The sequence below is a fragment of the Podarcis gaigeae genome, assembly GCF_964106915.1.
Source record: "Podarcis gaigeae genome assembly, chromosome: Z".
In the NCBI taxonomy this organism is placed as follows: Eukaryota; Metazoa; Chordata; class Lepidosauria; order Squamata; family Lacertidae; genus Podarcis; species Podarcis gaigeae.
Genome location: NC_139691.1, coordinates 2,809,306 through 2,827,931, shown reverse-complemented (window position 1 = coordinate 2,827,931; position 18,626 = coordinate 2,809,306). Strand labels below are relative to the sequence as shown.

At 47.9% G+C, this 18,626-nt stretch overlaps 1 protein-coding gene across 9 annotated transcripts in view; it reads left to right on the top strand.

The window, feature by feature from the left end:
- DAB2IP (DAB2 interacting protein) overlaps nucleotides 1–18,626 on the top strand; it is a 306,469-nt gene that overhangs the window by 98,469 nt on the left and 189,374 nt on the right. For all 9 annotated transcript variants that reach the window (XM_083721659.1, XM_083721658.1, XM_083721663.1 and 6 more), the window contains exon 2: nucleotides 285–388. In XM_083721659.1, the coding sequence (XP_083577785.1) occupies nucleotides 285–388 (104 nt within the window). The remainder of the gene's footprint in view (nucleotides 1–284; nucleotides 389–18,626) is intronic.

Below are 18,626 nucleotides of genomic sequence, written 5' to 3'. Positions count from 1 at the left end.
AAGATTGAACTGAGCAACAAAGTCACCTAGCAATTACGAAATGCACTTGGAAGGTCTCTTGACTTTAAACTCTGTTTGCATGGGAAGTTGTCAGCAAAAACAAAACATCCTTGATTGACGGGCTGAGAGAGACAAACTTCCAAGTGGCTTTTCCCACGGGGACCCACTACCTGTGGCATAGCCCACCTGCAGTGATGTGCCGTTGTTGTGATTCTTGCATGCGCACACGCAGCTCCTCTTTCTGAGGTGGTCCCCAACATTCTCCTTTTCTCTGCTTTTCACAGAGTCCCCACCAGAGAGGACAGGGCAGCGGCGTGGTCTGCCCAGCGGGGGGGCAGAGAAGAACCCCAGCATGGAGCCGGCTGCCACGACGCCGTTTCGTGTCACCGTAAGTCCCCCTGTCTCTGTCTGTCTGTCTGTTTCCCAGCCCAAGCTGTGATTCCTTGCCAGAAGGTGGAGTTCTTTCTAACTCTAGAGTAATGTGGCTCGTTTGTAAGCTCTTGTTCGTATTCACATGAGGGGTCTTAGTCTGGAAACTTTTTAGAGGAACGAAACAAACTGGGAGATTCAGACCAGCAAGGATTGTAGAGGAGCAGCCTGGAGGTATTTCCTCCTGGGCACAGACCTCTGCAACAGTAGGGATCTTTGGGTGGATTTGTGTCAGTTGTGCGTGCAGGAGCCAGGCCCTGTGACCAATAGGACTTTGCAGGTCTGGGGCCTTCCTAAGCTTGTTCTGAAGCGGCAAGGCGTGGCCACACAGGTGAGGCTGATTGGTAACTCACAGCACCTGGTGGCAAGAGCCGGGAAGGGATATAAGGTCAGCATTTTCCCTTCGGCTCTTTGCCACAGCAACACGTTCCCTGCCTTGCTGCGTTTGACTCCTTGACTCCTTGCTTCTTGATCCTCGGACCCCTGACTTCGTGACTCCTTGCTTCCTGACCCTCAGACTCTTGGCTTCTTGACTCCCGGCTCTGACCCTTGAACTCTTGGCTTCCTGACTCCTGCCTTCTGGACTCCCGTTCCTGCTCCCACCCCGCCATCTTGCCCCCGGTCCCGACGTCCCCAGCCGGGACTTCAATCAGCCGTGAACCAGAACATGACAATTTGTCTGAATTCTGCTTAACTCCATGCAACACTGATTTTGGTGCTCCTTCAGGGCTGTGGTGCCATAGAAAGCTGCCTTAGATCGTTGGCCCATCATTGGTGTTACTGCCTGGCAGCATGTTCTGGATCTCGCTGCAGGATGAACTCAAAACTCGCAACAGGGTTTCTTCCAATATTTTCAATGCCCAAATGGTTGTTGTGGCAAATAGGCAAAGTAAAGATCAAAGGTGCAACAGGTGCTCTGCACAGCTGACCGAGCTAAGATGCTAGTCCCACAGGTGGCACAAACTCTTGAGTCCCCTTATAAAGGAAGGGGGCGGGCACAATTTCAGTATGGCAAGAATGTTGGACTGGGCAAGCAAACAGGGAGTCCTTCTGGAGGGCTGGACCCAGCTGCCTATGTCTGCCAGCACTGGCATCTCTGTGACATGGGCAATGGAGGGGGCATCGGTAGTAGCTCAAAAGCAGACTGGGAGATGGATTCTGTTTGCAAGGCAGGCTCTGGCAGTACCAAGGCAGTGCCAGAACTGGAGGTGAGGCTGGCATGGGATCAGGCAGGCACATAGTGTCTGGGTGATGTGAGAGGGAACAGAGCAGAGTGCCAAGCTGATACGCTGCCCTCCCTGGAATCTGATGCCTCATCCCAACTTCCCCCAAGGGCCCCTTTTCACTCAAGGCTCATTTATTATTTATTATCATCATTTGTTTACTGCATTTATATCCCACCCTTTTCTCCAAAGAGCTCAAGGTGGCATCCATGGTTGGTTCTCACCCTCCTCATTTACCCCATTTTTCGCTCTATAAGACACACTTTCCCCCTCCTAAAAAGTATGGGGAAATGTGTGTGTGTGTGTGTGTGTGTGTGTGTGTGTGTGTGTTATGGAGCAAATGCAGGCTGCACAGCTATCGCTGAAGCCAGGAGAGCAAGAGGGATCGGTGCGGGAGGAACGCTCCCCCTGCCCTGAAGAGGCTTGGCACGGCTATACCAAAAGCCAGAACAGCAAGAGCGATCGCTGCTTTCGCTGCGCAGCAATCCTTCTTGCTGTTCTGACTTCGCTTCGCTGGAGAGGCGCTGCGCAGAGAGGGAGAGAATATTTCTTGTTCTCCTCCTCTAAAACTAGGTGCGTCTTATGGTCGGGTGCATCTTATAGAGCGAAAAATACAGTAAACCCTACAACAACCTTGCAAGGTAAGTTAGGCTGAGAGGCAGCAGCTGGCCCAAGGGCACCCAGTGAGCTCCATGTCAGAGTGGGGATTTCAATACTGGTCCATCAAGTCACAGTCTGACACTATAACAGCAACAACAGCAGCAACAACAACAATTTATTATTTATACCCCGCCCATCTGGCCAGGGGCCCCCAGCCACTCTGGGCTGCTTCCAACAGAATATTAAAATACAATAGTCTATTAAACATTAAAAGCTTCCCTAAACAGGGCTGCCTTCAGATGTCTTCTAAAAGTCTGATAGTTGTTCTTCTTTTTGACATCTGATGGGAGGGCGTTCCACAGGGCGGGTGCCACTACCGAGAAGGCCCTCTGCCTGGTTTCCTGTAACCTCACTTCTTGCAATGAGGGAACCACCAGAAGGCCCTCGGCACTGGATCTCAGTGTCTGGGTTGAACGATGTAGGTGGAGATGCTCCTTCAGGTATACTGGATCAAGGCCATTTAGGGCTTTCAAGGTCAGCACCAACACTTTGAATTGTGCTCAGAAACGTACTGGGAGTCAATGCAGATCTCTCAGGACTGGTGAGATTATGGGGTCTCAGCGGCCACTCCCAGTTTAGCTGCCGTGTTCTGGATTAATTGCAGTTTCCGGGTCACCTTCAAAGGTAGCCCCACATATCTCCTCTTGCCATTTCTCTAAACTAAAAAGTCCCAAACACCATAACCTTTCTCCATAGGGGACTCGCTGCATGACCTCAATCATTCTGGAGGCTCTTTTCTGAAACTTTTCCAACTCTTTCTTAAGTGCCTGCTTCCTGTCCCCAGTTGCCATCTTGGATTTTCATCCCTGGACATGTGGTCCTTGGACTACAACTCCCATGTTCCCTAACCAGGCTGTCTCCCGGGAGTACAACAACACCTGCAGTGACATAGATCCCCTTCATTGACAGCCTAGAGCCTTCCCAAAGCCAGGCACCATTGTCCCCATTTTTGAGTATCCTGTTTCCAGTGAAGGACAGCTCTGGGCAGTCAGGGATCTTATATAACCGTACAATCCACTCTTCATACAAGTGGAATCTTGCTTCTGGCATTCCAAGTCAGGCTCAGCATTTAGATGGTTGCCCTGAGCATCCTCTTCACCAGGCACTGATATTTCAAGCTTTTTTTGAATTTGTCAAGATAAGTGTGTGTCACTGGCGCAAACGGAAGAAGGTGTCATGGTGTATAATTCTGTGTATGGGTCTGTTCTGTCAATATAAATTCTTGCTTCTGCTCTCAGATTTCCTTTTTGATTGCATATGGCACGCTGAGTTGGACGGAGGGCGTAGGGTGTAGGGCGCTGACGCCAGCTTGATCCCTTCCAGAGCCTGTTGGGATTACAACTCCCTTCATCCCTTATACACCCAGGAGGAAGGATTGGAAGCACCTGTCAGCTTTATTTTTCTCACTTTCTCCCTTTCTCAACCTTAAATTCAGTTCTCTGGATTTCTACAGCCATTTGCAGAGAATAATTAAAAAAAAACAACTGAAAATTCACACAGCAGTTTGGGGTGAATTTCTCCTAATAAGCACATTTTTGTATTTAGTTTTGACTAATGTGCACATTTTTGCAACGAAGTTTTCCATTCTTCAGAGAGAGAGAGAATGTGAACTTTATTATTTATTTAATTTTCTTGAAAAGGGGACAAGCGTGCAACAGATCACCCCCTGTTACAACACACAATTCTTATGCCATGAGATAACAGACAACTCCTGTGTTGAGTATCTTTTGTTTCTGCCTTTTGTCGTCATGCAAGTAGAAATGTAGCCATCAGGAAAGCCAGTGAAGCAGAAATGAGCAGAGCATTACAAAGCTCACTTCCTGTGCTTATTAAGACGTTAGGTGGCTTTCAGAAGTCATAAGACTGCCACTTCACCCAAACATCCCCCCTCCATTATATTATATTCATAATATAATGCATTTATATGTTATTTTCACTAAGACTGTCCTTCTTTGGCATACCATATTTTTCGCCCTATAGGACGCACCGTCCCATAAGGCGCACCTAGTTTTTTGGGGGGGAAATAAAGGGGGGGGAATAATTTTTCCCCCAGGTGCGGGGGAGGCCCGAGCTTCCCCCGACCCCAGCCCCCAAACAGGCAGCTCTCTGCAAGCCGTGGGAGCCCAGCACTGGCTCCCGCTGCTTGCTGAGAGGTCCGCGAAGCCTGGACGCGCTGAGCTCAGTGCGCGCAGGCTTCAGCATGCAGGCAACTCCCGCTGCTTGCGGAGAGGTCCGCGAAGCCTGGAGAGTGAGAGGGGTTGGTGCGCACCGAACCCTCTTGCTCTCCAGGCTTCAGCGAAAGCCTGCATTCGCCCCATAGGACGCACACACATTTCCCCTTCATTTTTGGAGGGGGAAAAGTGCATCCTATAGGGCGAAAAATACGGTACTTTCCCCTTGTATAGCCATCTTTTTTTTCTTTTCTTTTTTAAGCACCAGTTGGTCAGAGAACTGCATTGCAAAATATGGATCAGCGCAGATCTTGAAGAATGGCTATGTCTTGGTCCTCACATTGCTTCAGAAAGTGCAAATCAGCTGTAGTTGTAGACTTTCAAGTACAGACCTTCAAGCTGTAGACTTTCAAGTACAGTGGTACCTCGGGTTAAGTACTTAATTCGTTCTGGAGGTCCGTTCTTAACCTGAAACTGTTCTTAACCTGAGGTACCACTTTAGCTAATGGGGCCTCCTGCTGCCACCACCACATGATTTCTGTTCTCATCCTGAAGCAAAGTTCTTAACCCGAGGTATTATTTCTGGGTTAGCAGAGTCTGTAACCTGAAGCGTCTGTAACACGAGGTACCACTGTACACTCCCAAACCAGCCATGGCCCTGACTTCGAAGGGTGGGGCAACACAACAGGAACGAGTCTCGTCAGGTGAAGAGGAGGGCAAGGGAGGATGGTTCCAGATTGGGCCTCTTTCCAGAATGTTCTCTATGCTGATTCAGGCTCATCTCTGCTTTGGGGAGGGGAATAAAAAAACAAATAAATCTGAAGGCTGCATCAGAACAGGCCTCTTTCCTTGGCCCCTCCCGGCCCTTTCTCTTTTCTGCAGTAGTGAGTTTTTGCGGCCTTCTGCTTGAAGAAATAATCCGTAACGGATTGCCCATAGGAAGATTTAATAAGAGAAGACAGCATTTGTCTTTGGCGAGGGAGGCTTGGTCCAGCTGTTATTTCCCTTTAGTCTCAAGAGAGCTGCTTCTCTTAAGAGGAGACGCCTTTGCTATTTGTGCAAGCTCTGGAGCAGCCTGGATTCTGGCAAATATTAGGCTGGTGGGGGTGTGAGCGAACCTCCTCTCATTAACGAGGAAAGGGACATTGATCATCACTCTGCTCCCCTGTCCTGCTGGGAATAACAAATCACAGGGAAAATTTATCGTTAAATAGAATTGCTATTCTTCTGCGGGCAATGGAGAACTCATCTGGAGGAAATAGAGCTTCATGGTTTTGGAGTTGGCCTGTTTTAAAGGCCTAGAACTACCTCCTTCAAGGGCTGAGGTGGACCTCAATCCGACTTTTCAGGCTGGTCAACTAGGTATGTTGACATTTTACTGCTCTCTGACTCTTAAAAACTGACATTTTGTAGGCTGTCCTTCCTAAGAAATATTGCTGGATCAGGCCAGTGGCCCACCTAGTCCAGCACTCTGTTCTCACAGTGGCCAACCAGGCGTTCCCAAGAGAAACTGGCAAGAAGGACCTGAGCACTAGACCGTTCTGCTCTCCTGTGGTTCCCACAAACTGGTATTCAGAAGCATTCCTGCCTCTGTCTGTGGAGGCAGAATATAGCCATCCTGGCTAATAATAATAATAATAATAATAATAATAATAATAATAATTTATTATTTGTACCCTGCCCATCTGGCCGGGCTTCCCCAGCCACTCTGGGCGGCTTCCAACAAGGATTAAAAATACATCAAAATGTCACACATTAAAAACTTCCCTGAACAGGGCTGCCTTCAGATGTCTTCTAAATGTCAGGTAGTTGTTCTTCTCTTTGACATCTGATGGGGGAGGGCGTTCCACAGGGCGGGTGCCACTACCGAGAAGGCCCTCTGCCTGGTTTCCTGTAGCTTTGCTTCTTGCAATGAGGGAACCGCCAGAAGACCCTCGGAGCTGGACCTCAGTGTCCGGGCTGAACGATGGAGGTGGAGACGCTCCTTTAGGTATACAGGACTGAGGCCAGTTTGGGGCTTTAAAGGTGTCTGACAATTTGAATTGTGCTTGGAAATGTACTGGGAGCCAATGTAGGTCTTTCAAGACCGGTGTTATGTGGTCTCGGCGGCCGCCCCCAGTCACCAGTCTAGCTGCCGCATTCTGGATTAGTTGTAGTTTCTGGGTCATCTTCAAAAGTAGCCCCATGGAGAGTGCATTGCAGTAGTCCAAGCGGGAGATAACTAGAGCATGCACCACTCTGGCGAGACAGTCCACGGGCAGGGAGGGTCTCATCCTGCATACCAGATGGAGCTGGTAGACAGCTGCCCTGGACACAGAACTGACCGCCTCCATGGACAACTGTGAGTCCAGAATGACTCCCAGGCTGCGCACCTGCTCCTTCAGAGGCACAGTTACACCATTCAGGACCAGGGAGTCCCCCACACCTGCCTTCCCCCTGTCGCCCAAAAACAGTACTTCTATCTTGTCAGGATTCGACCTCGATCCATTAGCCGCCATCCATCCTCCAACCGCCTCCAGGCACTCACACAGGCCCTTCACCACCTTCACTGGTTCTGATTTGAAAGACAGGTAGCCATCAATAGCCCTCCCCTCCTCCAAGAATTTGTCTAATCCTCTTCTAAAGCCGTCTAGGTTGGGGGTCATCGCTGCCCCCTGTGGGAGAGAGCTCCATAGTTTAACTATGTGCTGCAGGAAGAATTTTTTCTTAAAAGAAGAGTCTGCATACCTGGAGATTATTTTAGCTTTACAATACTTCTGCAAGATATGTGAGGATGAATGTGTTTGAGTTTCAGGCTATCAAGCTGAGGTTCATGAGTGGCTGTAGCTTTCTCTGCAGAGTTTTACAGGTCCTGATTTGAAGGCAATTCCTACCCACTTACATTTCTCAGAGGTCTTTTTGGATAGTGGGATTGCCTTAAACCGAGTCAGACTATTGATCCATCAGATGTTAACATGCAGCTTGCCTGGCATCCATTAACTTGGAAACTTCTGCATGCAGGTCATAATCTCTAACGCCAAGATATGGATTGACTCCCGAAGATAAGATTACATCAAGCTGCCTCCTTCCAGGGCGAACCACATCTCTATCTCATCCGATAGTATTGACCAGCAGTGATGTGGAGGGGAACACAACTTCAGCTGTGTTTGCAGAGCAAGAGTAGTGAGGACCAGGGTAGTGAGCAGAACCGCTCCCCTGGTCTGGCACGTGAATGAGGTGACAGTGAGACTTTCAAGTTTGTTTGTGACAGATTTGGTCAGAGAAGATGAAGAAAACCATGCAGATCCTTTTTTCCTTTTCTTTGTTCTTATTTCATGCTAGCAGTTTAAATGGGCAACACTTGTTTGCAAGATTGTTTGCATTTTCAGTTGAAGCTAAAGGCTGACGTGTGTATTATTTTTATTGTTCAAAGTGTTTCTCCAAGTTGAACCTATATGTCTGTAAGTCAGCATTCAGCACCCCTGAGTTTAATGGAGCTGATTTCCAAGAAACTGTGGGGGCTATAAGGATGAACTACTGCACTTTAAAATTTACCCCCACACCACTGTTACCTACTCTGGCTGGCACCCACCTCCCATCAACTTCTAACCTATCCTTATAGCCAGAGATGCCGGTGTAATAAATGAAAATCTGCCCTTATTCCCTTATGGGGGACACAAGAGCCCTTATAGAGTCCTTTGTAGGTTCTCCATCGGTCGGAGAAAATAACAGAGGCCAACCAGAGAATATTGAGAAGCAGAGCAGCTAGTAAGCCTGATCTTTATTAAAACTCTTGCAACAGGGTGCTCCCCTCACCCGCAGGAGAGAGGAGGAGGACCCCGAACCAAGGTGTGCCTGCCCTTATATAGACATTTTAAATTGCCTTCCCTGGAGCTCAAGACCACCCCTCCATACATCATACATACACCACAGATGGGGTGTAACCAAAGACCACCACCCCCCAGATACATCATACCTACATCACGGAAAAGGTGGTCTACAACAGAAATTTGAATGCTGTTGTTTTTCCTGTCTGCCAGGTTATCTGATAATGCCTTATCTGATTGCCTTTCCTGGTAGTCTGCTCATTCCTTTGAGATGGTGATTTCCCAATTCCTGAGACAATGGGAAGGTTCCCTCACCCCCTCCCTCCTTGCAGAGAAAACATTTGGTCAGTCTGGGAGTCAAAATCATTTCAGGACAGTCTTCCTGTGCTGCTCCAGACATGTGGTTTATATATTTATGTACATGTTTGCTTGGTACATTTATGAACATTTATTACTTATGGGGACGCGGGTGGCGCTGTGGGTAAAACCTCAGCGCCTAGGACTTGCCGATTGCTTGGTCGGCAGTACGAATCGGGGTGCGCTTCCGTCGTTCGGTCCCAGCGCCTGCCAACCTAGCAGTTCGAAAGCACCCCCGAGTGCAAGTAGATAAATAGGGACCGCTTACCAGTGGGAAGGTAAACGGTGTTTCCGTGTGCTGCGCTGGCTCGCCAGATGCAGCTTCTCACCCTGGCCACGTGACCCGGAAGTGTCTGTGGACAGCGCTGGCTCCCGGCCTATAGAGTGAGATGAGAGCACAACCCTAGAGTCTGTCAAGACTGGCCCGTATGGGCAGGGGTACCTTTACCTTATTACATATCTAAGGGACGCGGGTGGCGCTGTGGGTTAAACCATATAGCCTAGGACTTGCCAATCAGAAGGTCGGCAGTTCGAATCCCTGCGATGGGGTGAGCTCCTGTTGCTCGGTCCCTGTTCCTGCCAACCTAGCAGTTCGAAAGCATGAAGTGCAAGTAGATAAATAGGTACCACACTGACAGGAAGGTATACGGCGTTTCCGTGCGCTGCTCTGGTTCGCCAGAAGCGGCTTAGTTATGCTGGCCACATGACCCAGAAAGCTGTCTGCGGACAAATGCCGGCTCCCTTGGCCAGTAAAGCGAGATGAGCACCGCATCCACAGAGTTGTCTGCGACTGGACCTAATGGTCAGGGGTCCCTTTACCTTTAAAAATAAAAGATAAATAAAAAAAATAAGATAGCTGCTTATTTCCTTGACATCTGACAAAAACGCATTCCACAGGGCGGGACCTACACCTTCACACCTGTCTCTCTCATCCTCCTACCCCTTGCATTTTGGCTGAGCTGCTTCAGGCACCTTGGATCACGGTTTCCATGTTAGCTGAGCCCTTCTGTCACCTGGGAAGGCCAAACAGATTAAGCCCCAATCCCTCCAGCCGGTGTTTAGAGAGGAACACAACAGAGTGGCTTTGAAGTGAAGGTTTGTTTAGGGAACATCATAATCTAAGAAGAAGAACTGATTGTCCGATACAGTTTGTTTTTCTCGCATAGCCTTTACCAGCCTGATGCTCATCCGCAAAGCATAAGGCTGGCAAGGTCAGTCCTTGTTCATCCAGGCAGATGAAGCTTATGAAGGTAGGAAGAGCCATTAGCTGGATCAGGCCAATGAGCTGGCACCCACCTCCCATCAACCCCTAACCAATCCTTCTAGCCAGAGACACCGGGAGCTGAAATGATGATCTCCAATGGCAGTGCATACACACACACTTTAGATTCTTCTTGACTATCTTTATACACAAAGTGAATCCAAGTTACCTTCCAGTCACTGAGGCATTTTTTCCTTTCCCTCCTCTCTTCCCCCCAATTTCACTCATAAGCCACCTCCTCTTTGCTCCCCAAAATTAGTTTTTCTGGGATGGCTCCTGGAGAAGACCTTCCCATGAGATCCTGCTCTGCTCTATATTTGTTGTTGTTGTTTAGTCGTGTCCGACACTTCGTGATCCCCTGGACCAGAGCACACCAGGCACACCTGTCTTCCACTGCCTCCCACAGTTTGGTCAAACTCATGCTGGTAGCTTCGAGAACACTGACCCACCATCTCGTCCTCTGTCACCCCCTTCTCCTTGTGCCCTCCATCTTTCCCAACATCAGGGTCTTTTCCAGGGAGTCTTCTCTTCTCATGAGGTGGCCAAAGTATTGGAGTCTCAGTTTCACGATCTGTCCTTCCAGTGAGCACTCAGGGCTGATTTCCTTCAGAATGGATGCGTTTGATCTTCTTGCAGTCCATGGGACTCTCAAGAGTCTCCTCCAGCACCATAATTCAAAAGCATCCATTCTTTGGCGATCAGCCTTCTTTATGGTCCAGCTCTCACTTCCATACATCACTAATGGAAAACCATAGCTTTAACTATACGGACCTTTGTCAGCATGGTGATGTCTCTAATTTTTATATTTATCCTCCCCTGAATCTACCTATCTAGCAATGATTGTCCCATCTCACATGGCATATTAAGAGGTGGCTTTTAAAGCAATTTTATCATCATATAACATAGACAAATTTTTGCCACTTCGTCTCAAGTCACTACCTCCACCCCCACCGGCAAACAAAACACACTCAAGTAAATTATGTTTTAATAGCCAGGTTTGCCTGGGTGTGCAGCATCGGCCTCATGTGGCTCTCAAGGAGAGCTGGAACCCTGTGTCAGCTGGCACTGCCTCTCCCCACCCCAACCGCTACCCCAGCAGGAGCACCCAATCTTTAATTGAAACCTAATTGTTTACTAAACCACTCAAACCAGAAGAGGAAATTACTATAATTTTGGTCTGTGGATGACTCCCTTCCCCCGCCCTGGCTGCAAAAGAAGGGGAAGAAGTGGGGATTGAATTTTAAGGAGAATAGGAACATTATCCTCAATGATACATAAACAGAAAGCGATTATCATTAAACTGTCAACGGCAACTGGATTTAGATAACGAGTCTTGATGCCAGCAAGAAATTATATGCAAATGGTTTTGGGAGGATTTATCAGTGGGTTCAGTCACTGCTACGTGAAGGGGAAAGGAGTGGCGATGCTTTTTCTTGGTGAAAGTGGTGAGGCTGGTGGCGTCACCTTTTCGCAAGGTAGCCATGGGTGTGTAGATCTGCTGCTTCTGAATACCCCAGGAGGGGAGAGTGCTCTTTCACTCAGGTGCTGCTTGCGGGTTTCCCATTTGGGGCACTAGGCTGGCCACTGTGAGAACTTGATTCTGGGCTGGATGAGCCAATGGCCTCTTCCAGCCTCAGAACTCTTCTTACATTCTGTTAACGGAGAATTCTGAGGGCTCCGTTGGACAAAAAACAAGGACACCAGCCAGGAATACCAGAGCAAAACAGCAGCCAGTAGGCTTGGTCTTTATTGAAGACTGTCATGACAGGACTCCCACCTGCCACAAGGTGGAACAAGATGGAAGCCCCGAATAAAAGAGCCCCCAAACTTTTATTAGCTGCTAAACCCCATGTTAAAGGTAAAGGGACCCCTGACCATTAGGTCCAGTCGTGACCGACTCTGGGGTTGTGGCACTCATCTCACTTTACTGTCCGAGGGAGCTGGCGTACAGCTTCCGGGTCATGTGGCCAGCATGACTAAGCCACTTCTGGCAAACCAGAGCAGCGCACGGAAACGCTGTTTACCTTCCCGCCAGAGCAGTATCTATTTATCTACTTGCATTTTGATGTGCTTTCGAACTGCTAAATTGGCAGGAGCAGGGACTGAGCAACGGGAGCTCACCCCGTCGCAGGGATTCAAACTGCCGCCCTTCTGATCGGCAAGTCCTAGGCTTTGTGGTTTAACCCACAGTGCCACCTGCATGTGTGTGGGGAGCCCCGAACAAAAGAGCCCCAAAACTTTTATTAGCTGCTAATCCCCATGTTACACCCCCCAAACTACATCACTCATACATCAAAGGGGAGGCCTGGTGGCAGTAATCTGAGCATCCTGGACCCTGCCCCATGGTTCCCCTTGCCCTCCACCAAACACCCATCAAGTGTAAGAAAAGAGATATTTACATTTCCCTGTTTCCCAGCCAAGTTAACCACACCCTTTTGTCTTCATCTGGGTTTGTTATTTCTGGAATGGCTACCTGTCTGGCACTCAGGTATCAGGATGCCAGGGATTATCACTCAGGCAGAGGGGCTGCTGAGTAGCTGAGCTCACATGTCTATATGAATTTCTGAAGTTTTCCAGTGAGCCAGTACATAGATACATTGATCAGTGAATTCTTACATTTGGTATTGTGCAGCAAAGGCCCTTTGAATAGGCAGGAAGAAACTGTGATGAAGTGTTTTGTGGGGACAAATCACAAAAGTCGCAAAAGTGATTGTGCTGATCTTGGTAATGGGCTGCATGTGCATGATATCTTCTGGAGGGGCAACCCCCCATACATAAATTCCTGCAACAATTCTTATGCTTTCCATTCCCATAAGTGGGGCATCTTTCATTATCTGAGATCCAGTGCGATCAACAGAGATACGTAGGTCCAGAGTTTTAGTCCCACTCTTTTCTGAGCCCTTCTCAAGGCCACCCCCAAACCCACTCTCCTGTTCTCTTCTGCCTGGCCCCACTTCCTCATCTGCATAACCACAGCCTCTGGTTTCTCAGGTCCTGTCTGCCCTATACATTTAAATCACAGTGATACCACTTTAAACAGGCACGGCTTCTCCCAAAGAATTCTGGGAGCTGGAGTTTGTTAAGGGGACTGGGAGTTGTTGGGAGACCCCAATTTGCTTCAATTCTCAGAGCTGCAGTTCTCAGAGTTCCCTGTGTAGATGGATTGTTAAACAACTCTTAGGGCCCTCGAATTTATGAGACCACCTCTCCTGGTCTGCCCCGCAGAGGACCTTAAGGTCCATGAATAACCATAGTTTAGAGGTCCCTAAGGAAGTCAGACTATCCTCCACCAGGGCCAGGGCCTTCTCAGTGATGGCTCCGACCTGGTGGAATGCTCTGTCCCAGGAGACTAGGGCCCTGCAGGATTTAACCTCCTTATGTCGGGCCTGTAAGACAGAGCTATTCTGCCTGGCCTTTAATTTGAATTCAGCCTGATCTTTTATTTCCCTTCTCTTCCATCCCCCTTCCATTTTATGAAGATTACCCGCTCTGGGACCGCACAGCTAATTCTCCCCTGGGACTCCTTGCTGGCCCAAGTGGGACCAATTCAGCCAGCTAGCCCTGGTGACTATCTAATGCTTATTGGATGGATTTCCCCCAAATTGATTTCTGAACTTTGAATTTTATTGTTATTCATGTTTTTATACTGTATTTTATGCTGCTTCTACAATTAAGTGTTTTAAATTTGTTGTTAGCTGCCCTGAGCCTGGTTTGCTGAACCGGGAAGGGCGGGGTATAATAAAAATTTATTATTATTATTAAAAGAGACAGACCTATCATTCCATATTACCTACACCAGCTAAATCAAGCCTCCATACTCCATGACAGTATACCCTTAAATTCCAGCATCAGAAGTAGCCCTGTAGGAGGTCAAACTATTTATATGTATTTATTCATTCATATAGCCTCTGCTATATGCAGTGGGTTTTTCCTGGGGGGGATGCAGGGGTACGCATACCCCTAAACATTTTGTGAATCTACATTTGGCCTCATTGAGGGGCAGTGTTTCAATATGAGTAGGAAAATGAGAGTACCCCTAAACATATTTTTTAGAAAAAAAGCACTGCCTATATGAATGAACATACTATATGAAAAGAGCATGCAAAAAAGCCCCAGTGAAAACAGACATGAAAGTACCATAAGAATTTCAAAGTAACACAGTAAAATGGCAATAAGATATAAAGCAGAAACTGAGCAGTGCAGTCTAAAAAAAAATTCCCTAAAATGTAAGCAAAAGCTTGTCTAAACAAACATGCTTTCAGTTTTCCCTCTAACCCAGAGGCTGTTCTGAATTACCTACTGCAGAGAGAAAGGTCTTCTTCCACTTGATCCTTTTGGGTGAGGGTGCAGGGGGTGGTCCCTAGGACCTTCTGCACACCAAACAGGTATCCTGGCACTGAATTATGATCCCTCCGCAAGCTAGTGCAAAACTTGAGCCACCTACTTGGCCTCGGATAAATATTGATTGCTATGTGGAATTTCCATAGCGGGGGAAGTTTATCCCAGAGCTTAGAGCTGTGGTTTCATATTCGCCCAGCTGCGTGGCTTTTAAATTTCCACCAATTTTGACAGCCATTTCCCAGCATGCAGCAGCTGCCATCAGCTGGCGTGTGGTTGCAGAGATTTGAGCTTGACGGATCTGAACACTGGACTGTGCTGTGGGAACCCTCTCTGGGTTCATCATGTACTTTGGGCTGGAGACTGCAATGACAGGCTACAGCACTCGGAGCGGTGACCTGTTTTTGCTGAATGGATAGGGCACGGCAGAGTTATGGATCTTTTTCTTTTCACCCTCCCCCCAAGATCTTGTCACTGGGGCTTCTGGCTGTCGAGAAGAGTCCTGCGTGGAAAGAGAAAATGACAGTGGAGTGGATTTTATTGGCAGGGCAAGCTTATGTTGCAAGCAGAGGCATGAAGGAAGGATTTCATTCTCCTCCACCCTTTTTTTCTGCTCTATTTCTCATCTGGGCTGCCGTGTTAGGAAACGGGAAGAGCAGAGACATAATCTCACCTTCCATTTATAGAAAGGAAAGGGCCTTTTAGATGCACAGTGCAAATTGGGAAAATGCTCTTTTAGATACTTTGGGCTGCATGTCCGGTTGTCTCCCTAGAGATGGGTGAACCGGTGAAATATAGTTTCTCATTTTTCCATGCATAAAGTCTGTTCTCCACATTGCCATATCATTTTGTAATTTCTTCCCCTGCCAACCCCCCAAAAAAGTCCTCACAAAAATGTCAGCAGCATCTTGGTAGGAATTTCTTCCAATGTATCCATTTTTAAAAATGCATTTTTGCCCAATGTACATAATTTTGCAAAGCAATTTCCCCCTGATGTGATGCATTTTTGTATAACCGCAACTTGTTCAAAACTGTATCTAATATGTTTTTATGCTGCAACCAAAGCTGGGCCATTAGGGTGAAGGCATGTAATAAATTGATGATGATGATGATGATGATGATACTAATAATACTACTAATAAATGCAGACAAATCTGATGATCAAATTAGGAGATTCTCAGCACAGCAGAGTGCATATAAGAACCTCTTAAGAATGAGAAAATGAGAGTTATGCTAATAAATTTTTGAACGATCTTGGGGAAGCCATTATTTACAAAAATGTCCATGCACACTTTACCGCATTTTTTTGCAATGCAACAATACTTGGCTGGAGAGTTGCATTGCATTGCAAAATTCAGAGAAGCGCAAATTTCAAATGACAGCTATGTTTCAGTTCATGTATTATTTTCAGAAAGTGCAAATTTGGTAGGTTTCCCCTTTAATGTGAACTGAATTTATTTTTCCCTCCCTTGCTATTCTTCTGTGCTGTACCCTGGATTGGAGGCAGGCGGGTTTCTAAGGAAAGGCAGAATCTAGTTTCCACCTCTAGGGCCTGCTCCTGTGACCTTCCTGGGGGCAGACCCAGGTCTCAGATTTGGGCCCTGAAGTCTCAGAATCTGTGATGTTCCTGACCTGATAAATCTCTCCACCTCACACTCCCAAACGCTGCTTTGTATACAGACACAATTTCAGGGAGGGCCTTGGAAGCACCAGCTCAAGACATTTTGCTACCTGAGGCAAAGGACAAGATTCAACACTGGTATTTGAATATTACCCCAGTACTGGTGAAACATCTTCCACTGCACTTGAGGGCAGCAGCCTGGCATAGGTACAGGGCAGGCCACATGCCACACACAGCTCTGGCCACTCCCTGCACCTCAACATCTCCTGAATGAGGCACGTGCCTCACTTTGCCTCATTGTAGGGCTGGCCCTGGGCCTGGGAGCCTCCTTGGGGAGAGCTTAAGAAGCATCCTCACACTCCAGAGAGCTCCACTCCCTGCCGTCCCCACTCCACCCATGCTGCCATGCCAGAAATATTAAATTATCTCTCATTTCCTAGAGCCCACAGGGGAAGACAGTTCAAAAGCAAGGCTGTAAGGAAACCTAATAGGGAATATTAATCCTCATTTTACCCGTTTTGATCAGTGTGTGTGGAATCATAATTGCAGTAATAGCGCTTGACATTTCCTCAGCACCTTTCAGAGAAGGCTGGCTAGGCGATCTGCACGTCGGCCTGGATTTAATATGACAACCTGCCAGGAGTCTGTTTAAATATTGCTGTCTAGAGAACTGCACTCTGGACCCATATGACAGACAAGGGATATGGTTGCCTTATTTCAAAAAAATAAAATTCCTGACACCCGCAAAATTGTTGAGCTTTTTAAGGGACACCTAACCTGAAAAATCCCAAGCCGGAATTAAGATTGCCAGAAGAAATATCAACAACCTCAGATATGCAGATGACACAACCTTGATGGCAGAAAGTGAGGAGGAATTAAAGAACCTCTTAATGAGGGTGAAAGAGGAGAGCGCAAAATATGGTCTGAAGCTCAACATCAAAAAAACTAAGATCATGGCCACTGGTCCCATCGCCTCCTGGCAAATAGAAGGGGAAGAAATGGAGGCAGTGAGAGATTTTACTTTCTTGGGCTCCATGATCACTGCAGATGGTGACATCAGTCACAAAATTAAAAGATGCCTGCTTCTTGGGAGAAAAGTGATGACAAACCTAGACAGCATCTTTAAAAGCAGAGACATCACCTTGCCAACAAAGGTTGGTATAGTTCAAGCTATGGTTTTCCCAGTAGTGATGTATGGAAGTGAGAGCTGGACCATAAAGAAGGCTGATCACCGAAGAATGGATGGTTTCGAGTTATGGTGCTGGAGGAGACTCTTGAGAGTCCCATGGACTGCAAGAAGATCAGACCTACCCATTCTGAAGGAAATCAGCCCTGAGTGCTCACTGGAAGGACAGATCGTGAAGCTGAGGCTCCAGTACTTTGGCCACCTCATGAGAAGAGAAGACTCCCTGGAAAAGACCCTGATGCTGGGAAAGATGGAGGGCACAAGGAGAAGGGGACGACAGAGGACAAGATGGTGGGACAGTGTTGTCGAAGCTACTAACGTGAGTTTGACCAAACTGCGGGAGGCAGTGGAAGACAGAAGTGCCTGGCGTGCTCTGGTCCAAGGGGTCATGAAGAGTCGGACACGACTAAACAACTAAACAACAACAACAACCCCAAAATAGTGATTTTAAGCTTTTTGAGCTGTTTCTGCCATACACCTGGATTTTCCCTGACATTTCCCCCCTGATGCCGTTTTTACACCCGAAAACCAGGACATGCCTAGGCATGGAACAGCAGCCCTCTTTTGCTCTTGCTACTCAGTGGCTGGTGTCCAAATATAGATTGCCGCTGCTACTGGAGATTCCAAACAGCCTTTGTGACCCATTTCCCCTCCATGATTCTGTCTAAGGAACCTCAGTTAGTAGCTATTCACCATGTACCTGGTGACAGCAAATCCCGTGGTTTAACAACATTTGCTTTGTGAAGAAGTCCTTCCATTGGTATGTCCAGAATCTCCTCTAACACTCAGTTTTGGTGAATGATCCCCACAGGAGAGTCCTGCTTGCTGGTTCACCGTGGCAGTGGCGTAGCGTGGGTTGTCAGCAACCGGGGCAAGGCAAGTAATTTGCACCCCCTAACCCATGGATTTGCGCCCCCTAACCCCCAGATGTTGCGCCTGGTGCGGCCGGCCCACCCTGCACCCCCCATGTTACGCCACTGCACCGTGGGGGCATCGGGTTGACCACTGTGAGAACAGGATGCTGGGCTGGACAGGCGACTGGCCTGATACAGGACAGCTCCTTCTTAAGTCCTTAATTCAGTATTTCCGCACAGGGAAGCTGTTCCTGTCCCCTGAGCATGTGGGCTCTCCTTTTTGGCACCTTTACCCAACTTCTCTTGAGAGGCTGCATGCATGCACCTGTCTCAATCCATCCTAGCTCTGCTCTTCTGTCTAGGGCATCGGCACATTGCTGGACTCAGGGTCAGCCTTTTTTGTGCTTCCAGCCACATCTCTTCATCTCTCTGCCTTGCCACGCCTCCTTGCGCTGAGGTGACATTGATTTCTGTCTACTCTTTCCAACTTGGGTTGCCATGGTGACAGATTCAGTTTCTCCGCTATGCTGGGCTTTTTTCCTCCAGTTCAGCGTGCTCTGGGGAGAGAGAGAGAGAGAGAGAGAGAGAGAGAGAGAGAGAGACCATTCAGCAGCAGCAGGCAGGCGGAGTGTGTATCTGGCATTGCTTTCTCCTGGTGGCCACTGTTGATAATGTCAGTGGCAGTGTCATGGGTAATTTGACAAAACGATGTCAGGAAGG